Source organism: Stigmatopora argus, chromosome 7, assembly GCF_051989625.1.
Source record: "Stigmatopora argus isolate UIUO_Sarg chromosome 7, RoL_Sarg_1.0, whole genome shotgun sequence".
Lineage (NCBI taxonomy): Eukaryota > Metazoa > Chordata > Actinopteri > Syngnathiformes > Syngnathidae > Stigmatopora > Stigmatopora argus.
In genome coordinates this window covers 20,126,065-20,137,320 of record NC_135393.1, presented here as the reverse complement: position 1 = coordinate 20,137,320, position 11,256 = coordinate 20,126,065, and the positions used below count along the sequence as shown (strand labels likewise).

At 48.8% G+C, this 11,256-nt stretch overlaps 2 protein-coding genes across 6 annotated transcripts; both read right to left on the bottom strand.

Annotated features, from left to right (window-relative positions):
• Window positions 1-309: 309 nt before the first annotated feature.
• On the bottom strand, window positions 310-5,713 carry LOC144077674 (tensin-4-like). The gene is made up of 13 exons (XM_077605575.1): window positions 5,576-5,713; window positions 4,477-4,679; window positions 3,018-3,285; window positions 2,618-2,871; window positions 2,455-2,550; window positions 2,236-2,358; window positions 1,961-2,056; window positions 1,825-1,902; window positions 1,649-1,711; window positions 1,389-1,563; window positions 1,241-1,309; window positions 752-781; window positions 310-625 (listed from the first exon to the last, which is right to left on the bottom strand). The coding sequence occupies exons 1-13, from the start codon at window positions 5,701-5,703 to the stop codon at window positions 496-498; spliced, it is 1,713 nt and encodes a 570-aa protein (XP_077461701.1). The 5' UTR covers window positions 5,704-5,713; the 3' UTR covers window positions 310-495.
• A 250-nt stretch (window positions 5,714-5,963) lies between these two features.
• smarce1 (SWI/SNF related BAF chromatin remodeling complex subunit E1) lies at window positions 5,964-11,194 on the bottom strand. 5 transcript variants are annotated; one of them, XM_077605985.1, is made up of 12 exons: window positions 10,966-11,071; window positions 10,754-10,883; window positions 10,133-10,181; window positions 9,891-9,934; window positions 9,605-9,709; window positions 9,341-9,421; window positions 8,875-9,006; window positions 8,559-8,730; window positions 8,288-8,460; window positions 8,095-8,196; window positions 6,939-7,161; window positions 5,964-6,838 (listed from the first exon to the last, which is right to left on the bottom strand). In XM_077605985.1, exons 3-12 carry the CDS (start codon window positions 10,137-10,139, stop codon window positions 6,630-6,632), a joined length of 1,248 nt encoding a protein of 415 aa, XP_077462111.1. In that variant the 5' UTR covers window positions 10,140-10,181; window positions 10,754-10,883; window positions 10,966-11,071; the 3' UTR covers window positions 5,964-6,629. The 5 variants fall into 5 exon arrangements, with proteins under 5 accessions (XP_077462111.1, XP_077462112.1, XP_077462113.1 ...); XM_077605986.1 differs by lacking the exons at window positions 10,754-10,883; window positions 10,966-11,071 and adding an exon at window positions 11,080-11,194; XM_077605987.1 differs by lacking the exon at window positions 10,754-10,883 and having other exon boundaries at window positions 10,966-11,074.
• Window positions 11,195-11,256: the final 62 nt, after the last annotated feature.

Here is an 11,256-nt window from a genome sequence, read left to right as displayed (position 1 = left end):
CACATGGTGGCAGCATTTGTACTTTGGGTTAGGTATTTTAGGCCACCTGCACATTTGATTACATTTTGGATCAGGTTCAGTAAATTGACATTTTATGGCGATGCAGTTTGGCTCGATTTCGCCATGTCTAAAAAAAATCTCATATTTGGCCTACTTTTGAATGCTTTCTTCTTTGCTTACAAATAAAGGCAAAATGCAATGCCAGTGGTGGCGGTGAATATTGGAGCAACTTGACGGAAGCTTAACATGTTTATTCATGTCACGTACGTGGGGTGGACCCCCGTGTGATGGAGGCCAGGAACCGTGGTATATACTCAAAAGATTTTAATCAAACAGTCCAAAAACAAAGTGCAAACTGCAGCAGGGATTTTTTTTTTAAAAAAGTGCAAAGGTGAACCAAAAGCTAGAAAATTAAATAAACCGGAGCGGGCGGGGCTGGCATTTATTAGCCCAGACATTAAAGCATTCCTTCAATTGGTGCCCAACGTTTTGCGCTCATTTGTCCACGACGGCCTGTATAAGTTGGACGGCGGCGCAGCAGGGCTGCAGAGAGTCATATTCGGCAAAGACGTGACACACGTTCTCCGTTCCCGCTTCCACGCCTTTTGCCACGAAGCCAAACATCCTGAAGCCCAAAAAAAAACGGTTGTTATTGACAAGAGACAGATACACAGACATTTTTGTCTGTACAAGTTAAGCTGGAAAGTCAAGCCAAAAGAGCAACATAATGAACACAAAACAATCTCCTTACCTCGCACCAAAAGTGGAACCTTTTCGCCATCTGTAACAGTGGAAAAACACCAAAATCCAAAGATGACAAAGCGTTGACAGTAAACTGCTTGCTAGAGTTTGTGGCTCACATTTGAATCATGTGCTTGCCACACCGTTCAAAGTTTGAGAATTGCAGCCACCTCGGGTGATTCATTGAACACTATTGAGATAGGCCACCACCACCACCACCACCACAATAAACCACCACAATAAACCAAAGAAAACAAAAAATGGATGTGTGGGCAGAAAGGAGCTGGGAAATGAAAATGTAGGATGTTCTTTGATCCAAAGGTTACTCAAAAGGAACTCGAGAGCACTTTTTATCTGATGGCGTGAATGCCACGTGGTGTTACGGGAAGACGGACGGCCATATGGCTAGCGTCTTGGAATGGAGCAGATGAAACAAAAATTGCTTTGAAGTTGTCGACGCGTGCGAATGGAACGCATCGAACGTCACAATGAAGCTCACCTTCGATCGTCCGGATCGTTTCCACCGTAGCTTAGCAGGTGAGCGGGGTAATGTCGTCTGAAAAACTGCCTGAATGGACGACAGGTCATAAACGTACACTCGGACCAGGCGTCAAAGCGCGACTGTACGTTTTCCCTTTCCCTCTTACTTCCTGTTGACGTCGGTCAGCGTGATCCCCTTGGAAGAGACTTTGAGGTTGACGATGGTGGCCTCGAAGGAACCCGACGGCAGTCGCAGGGTGAAGGAGACCGCCCTCTCCACGGCGCAAGGCCCCGTCAACATCTCCGTGGGGACGGCGTTCAGGTAGACAAAGTTGCTGCTGGCTGAAAGCGGGAACGCTACTTAGGGCGCCGTGGTCGACGTACGGCGGGGACCACGTCTACGGTTGGTAAATAATACGCCTCTTACCTGTTCCCTTCTTTTCCTCGCTGGGAAATGTATCTCTCATTCTGTCCTGGTCTCCATTCGGGCCTGTTCAGATGAACCAACTCCACTTTATTGATGGAAAACTTAAAAACCCAAGCAAATTGGATTCATTCACGCTCACACGTGCGTGGATACATCTACGAACATGCACACCTTACCTTGCGAGTAGAGCAGTAATTTGCAGGGTAAAGCAAAAGTGGAAATGGTGTGCTGGTACACCAGAGCGGAAAGGCTTCCTGTAAAAGAGGGCCAGGTGAGCTTCATGTGACTGAAGCACCCTATGGCGTAGCTTACCAAAGTAGGGTTCCTGAGAAGAGCCTTTAAGGCGGACCCCCTTTGCCGTGGATTCGATGAGAAAGTGTTTGACAGGGTGAGAGCTGCTCTCTCCTCCTGTTTTCAGAAGCAAGGTACCAAATAAGGAAGACTAAAGAAGAACGTTCTCGCTTGCCGAGAGCCAAACAAAGCAATGGGAAACATTTGTTGGCATTTGCTAGCATTGGGACTTTGTAGTGGTCCTCATTTCAAAGCTGGTCAAGAACTTCCAAAGCCCCAACCAAACGTAGCCATACCTGCAGATGTGGCTGGTGCCAGCGTGGGGTCCACCTTCATGGCCAGGCCAAAACTTCCCCTGTACGTGGTGCTGTCTCTCACCACAAACGTCCCAGGTTCCTCGTCCTTCACAAATGCTTCCGCTGGAATGGAGCGGCCCGGGGATTACGTATCGTTGGCGCACCTTTCAGATGTACGTGTTCCGAGAGATAAAGAAGAAGCTGACGTCGGACGCTCACCTTCTGCTCTGCTTATATGCGGGCGAAACCAAAATTTGGAGGAGTCCATGACAAATTTCATGGACGAAGGACTCCCACTGGAATGGGCTTCCGAGCCTAAAAAAGGGACATTGTTTCAATGGATTTCACGCTTCCAAAGAAGAGCGCAACGTTAGAGACTCACCGTGATGATGCTGATGATGAAAGCGCTGTGGCGCTACTTTGTCCTCTGAAGTGGGAGATTCCTTGTGGTCCCCGTGCGGTACGCCATTGATCAGCAACATGGGAATGTCCGTGAAAGAACCAGAAAGACACTGCTCGGGACTGCTCATCACCTCCCCGCCCGGCTTTTCCCAGACGTCCGGGCGCTCGGGCCCGCGCCCGTCGCCCACGGGGGGGAACGAGGCGTCGACGTCTTCGCTGGCCAGAGACAGGGTGCTGTGCCAACAAAAACAAAATGGGGAGACCGTTGGGGAAGCCAGGCCATACGTAGTCCATCCATCCTTCATTTTGTGAACAGGCCATTCCAGCGACCCGGCGGCGGTCGGTTTAACCCGGGCGGCCGACCGGCGAGTAGATCTCACCTGCCGAGGATGTAGCTGGTGTCCGAACACGTGGACGTGGAGAGCAGCGAGGAGGCGCTGTTCCTGTTCGGGTAAGATAAGCGATGGGAGCCTTGGCAAAGGGACAGCGTGGAGGCGCTGCCTTTCGGGGAACCCGCGCCGGGCGGCGCCGGCCAGGAAGACGAGCCGCCGTCGCTAAAGACCAGCGTGCCCGAGGGACACAAACTGTTGCCGCTCGCCCTGGATTGGATGGGAATTCCGCGGGAGCTGGCCGACGAGGCGCGGTATCCTTGGGAGAGGCGGAGACAGAGACGGACGGGTGAAAGGATGGCCGTGAAAATAGTGTCGGGTTCGGGGTCGGGGTTAGGGTCAGGGTTCAGGGTCAGGGTTCAGAGTCAGGGTCAGGGTTCAGGGTTCAGGGTTCAGGGTCAGGTTAGGGTTAGGGTCAGGGTTAGGGTCGGGGCGTGACCGGACGTTTGGTCACCCGGGTGAATATAATTTTGAGAGCTGGTTTCAACAGTAAACTCTCTGTCATGTTGTCAAACGTCCGGCGACCAAACTTCCGAGTAGTGGGTCAGGGTCAGGGTGAGGGGCAAGAATTGGAGCCAGCAGCAAGAATTTGAGAATTCCAGAAGGGCTCGGCGCAAACGTCTGGTAAACATTGTCATGCAGACACTTGCCACAAGCAAGCTAATCCTTTTCAAAGCGAATCTTTTCATGCCCTCTTTCGCAACCACCCGTTCCGACTTGTTTTGGTGATGGCAACCGTGGAGTCGCTTCAGTCCGTCCATAAAAAATTTTTTTTTTAAAAAGTGCGGTCGGAGAAGGAGCCACACCGACCACATCTGCCTGCGGCTGTTGTTGCGCGCCGGCTTTATTTTGAATGGTTGCTACACAGCCACTTTGAACCTTTCATTTTGAAAGTCATTCTTTGTTTGTTTTTCCATCACCATTTCCCTAAACGGACGATGACTTCAAATCGTGAGACAAGAGGTTCTTATTAAATGTATATATTAGCTCCCCCGCGTGTTGAAGCTGAGCAGAGGGAAGGCTGAGCTCAAGCTTCCCGTGCGGGCCAAATTCAACGTTCATAGTTCGCGGAGGGCCGACCAGCGCGCTCTCGTCGTCCGGACGCCGCTGCGTGAGAAGAATAGCAGACACGACGCTGTACTTCTGCCAGATTTGACGTATGATACATTGGCACGGAGTCTCAAATCAACCGTGTTTTGGTGCGTGAGGAGAGGAAAGCTCCAGGGTGCGGCTCGTTTCTCTGGGCACCGCTCCCGGAACACGGGAATTAGTGTAATTACCCTTTGACAACAAGGGAAAAAAGATTGAGTGTCTTTTGCTTTTGCGGAGAACTAAAAATGGATCTGAAATGGATCTCTTTGGGTCGAGCTCCCCACTGGGTCGGGTCGGCGCACGTGTGGCTGCGATGGCGGCGGCGGCGGCGGCGGCGGCGGCGGCGGCGGCGTAGTACCTGCCCGTGGAGCCACGCAGGGATGCTCTGCGCGGCCTCCGATGGGTTGAAAGGTGGGATCCAGTTCCAGCATGAGCTGGTTGAGCGCTTCCTCTTCGGGCTCCAGGCGGACACTTTGGCCCACTCTCAGAACGTGCGTGGGGATCACGTGCGACATGTGTCCGGCAACGGGCATCATGTTAAGTAGAAATGCTGCTCGATATCTTTCCAAAAACAAAGACAAAGAGAGAGTCATGAGTTCCAGAAATGTACGCATTCCATCATCATTGAAACAAAGTCTTTGGAATGACCTTGACTATATTTAGTGAGCTGGGAAGCCAACCTTTGGAAGTGTTTTAAATCCTGCATCCATTTGGGATAAGTTGTCAGTCACATCAACAAACATTGTGAGAACAGTTGTTGTGTTTTGGTATTTCAAATGACAAGCTTGAGAAACACGTAGCAAGTGAAGCAACCTTTGGATTGAGCTCCACTAAAACAGCTTGCAGCAGTTGTTCTTGTCCAAACGGTTGCACTTTCAAAGTGGCTAAGGGCCCAAACTCGCTTTCAACACGCACGACCAACCATCTCACATATCCTACGTAGTACCACTTTGGCGCTGAGTTGCCACAGATGACGGCGGAGGGAGGAATACTGACTAAGAATGAGTAAGTAGGCCAACTTATCCTTATAGTATAGTGGCAAGGTGTGTAATAGTAGAAGGAATCACTCATGACCTTTCTGGCTGACTGAAGATAGGGAGGGAGGGTTAGGGAGTGTGTGTCTCACTCAGCAAATGAGTCACAGCAATTCAATGCCTTTATTGTCATTATACCAATATAATGACAATGTTTGCATGACCGGGTGAGATCTAAGCAAATCCTTTTAAGAAAGAACATACATTTGTCATCATTGGTTCCATGTGACAGACAACTCCTGTGAACACCTCAACCTTTTAAATCCTGAAAAAGGTTAAAGCAATGATTCCAATGCAGTGATTGTTCCTCCCACCTCACCACGCCTTGTCATCATATCCATCAATAATAAACGGAATCTTCCATTGGAAAGATTTGGTAGTCGGGAGAATAGCAACACTTGGAGTTATTTCAAGCAATCTTACCTTATTATCTTTCTCCGGGGGACGCTTGAGGACACGCTTGTAGTATTTTGTCCAAGGTGCTCGACTTGGCAGGCTCGACGTGCGCTCGCTGCTTTTATCGTCAAATCCCAACCCTTTTCCAAATACATAAACCTATCAGTAGCGGGAGATTACCGAGCCCTGCAGCTATTAAGAAATGATGTCATTTTAGGGGTGTCAACATCTACACTGGCAAGAATAACATAGGGTGGCCCAAAATGGGATACTTGGTACAACTAATAGTTAAATGTCTTTATTTATTTTTTAATGACACTGTTACTAGTTAACCCAATTAGTAAAGCTGTAGCAGATGAAATTCAAAGCCTTTTAAAGACACAATTGACATGAGCAGATTTAAGACTTAAGGCAGTTAGATTGCAAATCCATTTATTTAAAAAAAAAATTAATAGAAAAAACAGACACGTCAATTAGTTTGGACTTTGTCATTAAAAGGTATTGGCAGAATTGTACGCAAGACATTTGAAGGGCATATTGTGGATTGTTTCATACGGTAGCATGAAAATATTCTTTCTGCACACATCATATGCTGCGCAACTCCTCATTGTGAGAGAGACCTATCAATGGACACAACAACAACAACAACAACTAAAAGGAAAATGGGGGCAAGGTTAAAAATGAAAATGTTACAAATAGTTATCAATTCATCTTTACTTGACATCATTTTTAAGACAGTTTGTTCTGTGAAGCAAATACTGACAGCGAGAGTGGTTCGTCCAATCACAATCGACTCTCGACATGTCATACATATTTTCATCGCAGAAACACTTCAAGTTAATTAATGATGCTTAAAAAAAATCATGGTACATTTTATATAGCCAAAACGGTTCAAACTATCTCTGGGAATTTTCTTTTTTTTTTTCCTCGACGGGCCTATCGACACTTGACTACTGCGGAATAGAAACATGGATGCAACAAATGCTAACGGTTAAGGGTGGAGGAGAAAGCGAGCGAGCGAGCGAGCGACAACCGGACGACGAGCGTCCGGCAGATCAACGGGCGGTCTGACTCCTCCGACTCAGTGGGCGGATCTGGCTCTGCCGGAGGCCTCGGCCGGCTCGCCGGTCAGAGCGTCTTCCGTCTGAGCCGAAGTGGTTTCGGAACCCGTGTTGCTATCGCTGGTTCCCTCTTCCATGGCTCCCTCCGGGACGCTCTCCTTGTCCTCCGAGGCCCCCGGGTCTTCGCCGCTGGCCTGCTCCTGAACTTCCTCGGCGGCCTTGGCCTTCCCTGCGCCGTAGAAAACGGAGGTTAGTTCATATCGCCAATGACGTGAGCCAGACGTCTGGATGAGTCACGGACGAGCGAGCGAGCGGCTTTCACGGCTCACCCGAAGGATCCTTGGTGACGGCATCGGCGGCGCTGTCCCCGCCCTTGTTGGTAGCGTCGCCCAGCGCATTTTGTTGCGACTTGCCGTGCTTCTCTTCCTCCGAGGCGGAGGCCTCTTTGGCTTCTTTCTCCCGTTCGGCCATGCGCTTGCGGGCCGCCTCTTCCGCCGCCGAGATCTCTGCCGAAATCTTGTCCATGTCCACTTCCACTTTCATGCAGCAGAGCTGGGCGAGGGAAAAACAACAACAACAATTGAGCTTGAGAGCGAGTGCCCATCAATACATGGGGACGTCATTTCTACGGAGGGTGATGTTTGAAATCCAGAGGATAACGAGTGTTACAAAATGAGGAAAAACACCTCCGCCTGCTGTTAGGAAGCCGACAACGCAGCCAACTACGAAGGCATTCAATGACATGTCCACAGAAGATGACGGGCGGGCGACGCACCCGAGTACCGTATTTTCACGACTATAAGGCGCACACAAGTCTGAAATTTTCTCCAAAATAGACAGGGCGCCTTATAATCCAGTGCGCTTTATATATGGACCAATACTAAAATTGTTATCACGATAAAATGAAATTAATCAGTCGATAGGACAACTATGGCAAGCAGCCCCCGACTCTACAATTTTTTCCTAGATGAAGTACTGCGCAGTGACTGCTGGGATATATAGTTTTTTTTTGTCAATACACCCAATGGATTGTGGCCTTGCGACCGGCATCAACACAGTTGTAAAGCATGGAAGACAGCCTTGGAATAGTTACGCTAGCTACTAGCTAGCTACCATTTGCGAATGAATTGTGGCCCCCTGGACGAACGTATTAAACTCAGCGTTTTCCATGGACAATTGTTCAATTCGGACACAGAAAATGAGGACTTTGATGGTTTTTTGGGTGATGATGACGTGAGTACATTGTAAAATGGCTAAATAAAGTACAACCCAACTCAGTCTTGCTTCCGTTGCCTTTTTAAAAACGTGTTTTTAGCGTGCATTTGGTGCATGTAGCACCAAATTAGTGTGTTGGCCGTTGTAGTATATGGGGGCGGGAATTTAACACCCGCTTTGCGTCAGCTACGCAAGCTAGCTAGAGGGGCTCGGTGTGCTCCATGTGCCCGCCCGGCCAATCAAGAGTTGTGAATTAGAAAGAGGCCATACTCGTTTCAGCTCATTGGTGAAGGAATCCGTAGCTTCGATGAATTTCCGTTTCTTATCCTGGTGGCGGTCTTCAATTTGCAGCAACTCTGCCTCCAACTTTCTCTGGCGCAGGCAAACAGAGACAAATGCGTTAAATGTATATGAAAAAAACATCTATATATTTTGTTATAAATATTGCCAAAAGGGATTATACCTGGTGCACCATCAAGGATTGGACTTGACGTTTAAGAACTTGCATGCGGGCGGTGGTGACCACCGAGCGAACGTCTGGCACCACGCTTTCGCTTAGAATCTCGCTGATCAGACGGTGGTTGCGCTGGAAACGGGCCGCGGCAGAGTGCTTGACCGAGAACCCGTCGTCGTAATCTAGGCAGGTGGGGGTGGAAAAAGGCGGCTTGATGACAAAGCTTTAAATGTCATTGTTAGAAGATCAATAAAGGGATCGAATGAGCCGGCGTCCTCACCGTCCGGATCCTCGGCCGGCTGAATGCTCATGTGGGGCTCGCCCTTGTCCAGCCTGGACTGCCGCTGGCGGCTCTCTTCTTCCAGCGCCGCCTCGGCGCGGCTCTTGGCGTTGACGTAGGCCAGGTAGGCCGGCGAGTTGTGATAGGCCTTCATGCTTTCGTTATATTCAATCTAAGTCACAGACCACGGCGATTAGAGGGCGAAAGGAGGATGGCGGGCACCCGCCGGCTCCATCCAGATTAGGAAAAGCTTAGGAAGCAATGATGACTGGAGGCAGTACACATTGGCCGAAACATTCCTTGTAAAACAACCAACCTTCTCTGCTTCGTAGTCATTCAAATAATCCTGTTTCTCCTCATCGGTGAGGTCCCTCCACATGCCACCGATGATCTTCCCAATTTCCCATAGCTTCAGCTCGGGATTGGAGGCTTTGACTTGATCCCAAACCTGGTGATGAGAACCAGACACGGGATGGGGTCGTAGTCGGAGGGGCGACGAGTGCCTATCTCTTTGCAGAGAGGTCACAAACCAGAGAAGGCCGTGTGCTTTAAGCTCCATCTCCAAGTGGATAAATGACACTCACCCACTAGAAAAGCACGGTCCTAACCTTGCACTGCCTTCATTCCACAATGAACACCTACCTTGACGAGAAGGTACCCCCCTTCCAATAGAGCAATGACTAAATCCGACGTGCTAGCTAGCCAACGGCTCAAGCGTCCGTGGCTTTCAGAATGGCTACACGATGATGAAAAACATGGTTTGAAAAGCGCACGTCACTTACTTTTCGACTGTATCGCATGTACGGCATCAGCGGCTTGTCGGGCGGCTTGGGTGGCTTTGGAATATTGATTCCCGAGGAATTCTGCCAAAGGAAAACACCAGAAAAAGGCCTATATTATCTGGCGCAGGAACTCGGATAGCTCCAAACGTGCCGTCGGCAAATGACTCAAACTCCGGGGATCGCAACCCAAAAACTGGCGCCTTCTATTTTGTGGACACAAACAGCCGCCGGAGCGCCGTCTTGTGGCTATGACAATATTCATACCGTTACCCGACTGTTGCTGCTTTGGCTCCCTCCCAGTCTGTAGTTGTTGTAGGCCAGATGGCTGTAGGGATTGTACCCCACAAAGCCTGAAGTGTTGACCATTTGCTGATGGACACACAAATGGGACAGAAACACAAATGAGAAATGGTTCCATAATAAAGAAACTCATGAAGCTACTACATGGGAGAAAAAAAATGATCAGAAAGATCAATGAAAAGGCCCACAAATCAAATACCGAGTCGTTATTTCAGGTTAGAAATGTGTGATGTGGTGCTAGTGTACTTACGGTGGTAGGTGCCGGCGGAGGAGGAGGAGCGTACGAGGGCCTTTCTACGACAAAATACCAACCACATCAAGTTTTACACAAGACAAAAGCTGAAATCCTAGATCTAGGAGTCACCGTTCACACTATCATGCAAACATTTTCATCGATCAAAAATCTTTTGTCTTCAACTCAACGGTTGTCCAGTGTATCCAAAGGCAAATCCACCATTCAAAAGCAACACACGAAAAAAAATGCCTTCTTACTTGACATCTTGGCACAGATACGGGTTTTAGTCCAACCTGGTCGTCAGATCTGTAACACACATTTGGGGCTACGTGTGAAACTCGCGTGTCTATTATGGCAAATGCTATGAAAACGCAAAACCCGAATGAATGAATGAATGAATAAGTGAATGAATGGGAGTTGGCTTGAGAATGTCGAACCGGGCTGCTAGATTTCATGCAATCAATTCGCTTATGTGTGGTCACTCGAAATAACATCCGGTGTTAGGTACACATTAGACGACTACATCAAGTAAACGATTCATTCATGTAGGCAGGGCGAGGGAAACTGGCGTAAGCTAGGCTAACAGGATAGCGAGCGAGCGAGCGAGCGAGTCAGACAAAAGGAGCGAGCGTTCGATAGCGTCTAATTCGTCGCGTTTAAACGGATCAAACTTGCACTCCAAACTAGTAAATGCTCAACGTTGACTTAAACGAATCGAACGGACCAACGTGTAACCTGAACATGAACATATATTAGACGAATGCTTAAATGACAGAAAGTGAGCTAGCAAATGCATTCTGCTAGCAAGCAAAGTAGTCACTGTCACTGACAATTGGAATAATAATAATAATAATAACACAGATCGAGAGGGAACTCACCCCGGAAGCCCATCAAGCCTCACGTTATTATACCCTATGGTTCGGCACGGACAGGGTACCGGGTCCAAAACGAACAAATAGGGGGAGAGAGGGAGAGGTTGTCGCGCAAACACCTCCAAGCCGCACGAGCCTAAAGCACGCTAGCATAAATTAGCAACAAGCCGCCTTTCTCGCTGTGTCCCAATTCGGGCTCCGCGTTGAAGCACACTTACGTCACAAGATTGCACAAAGATCATTCCCAATTCATGCAAATATGAATGACAATTAGACCCCCTCTCCAACCCTCGACTCGCGCTCCTATGCGTCGCCGTCGAAGCCCTACATACCTCTTTTAAAACAAGGTCCCGAAAGTGTTTGAAAAGCCTGCAGTACCGTGGATGGCCACTGGATGCTGGCTACAAAACAGAGGAATTTCCCATTCACTTGCATGCTAAGTAGTGCTTCACCAGTATGTACTGGTACCATTTTTTTTTTAAATTCCCGATACCGATTCTGCAGTGGCG

Bases quoted from the DNA above. Each gene is read 5' to 3' on its own strand.
- LOC144077674 (XM_077605575.1), bottom strand. From the start codon at position 5,703: ATGTATTTGGAAAAGGGTTGGGATTTGACGATAAAAGCAGCGAGCGCA. The intron at 3,286-4,476 runs GTACTACGCCGC...GCCTCTCCCAAG, and splicing joins CTGCGTGGCTCCACGGGCAG to GATACCGCGCCTCGTCGGCC. The intron at 626-751 runs GTAAGGAGATTG...TTTGGGCTTCAG, and splicing joins GGTTCCACTTTTGGTGCGAG to GATGTTTGGCTTCGTGGCAA.
- smarce1 (XM_077605986.1), bottom strand. The intron at 9,007-9,340 runs GTAAGTGACGTG...TCTCATCACCAG, and splicing joins ACATGCGATACAGTCGAAAA to GTTTGGGATCAAGTCAAAGC. The intron at 8,461-8,558 runs GTGAGGACGCCG...CCACCTGCCTAG, and splicing joins GCCGGCCGAGGATCCGGACG to ATTACGACGACGGGTTCTCG.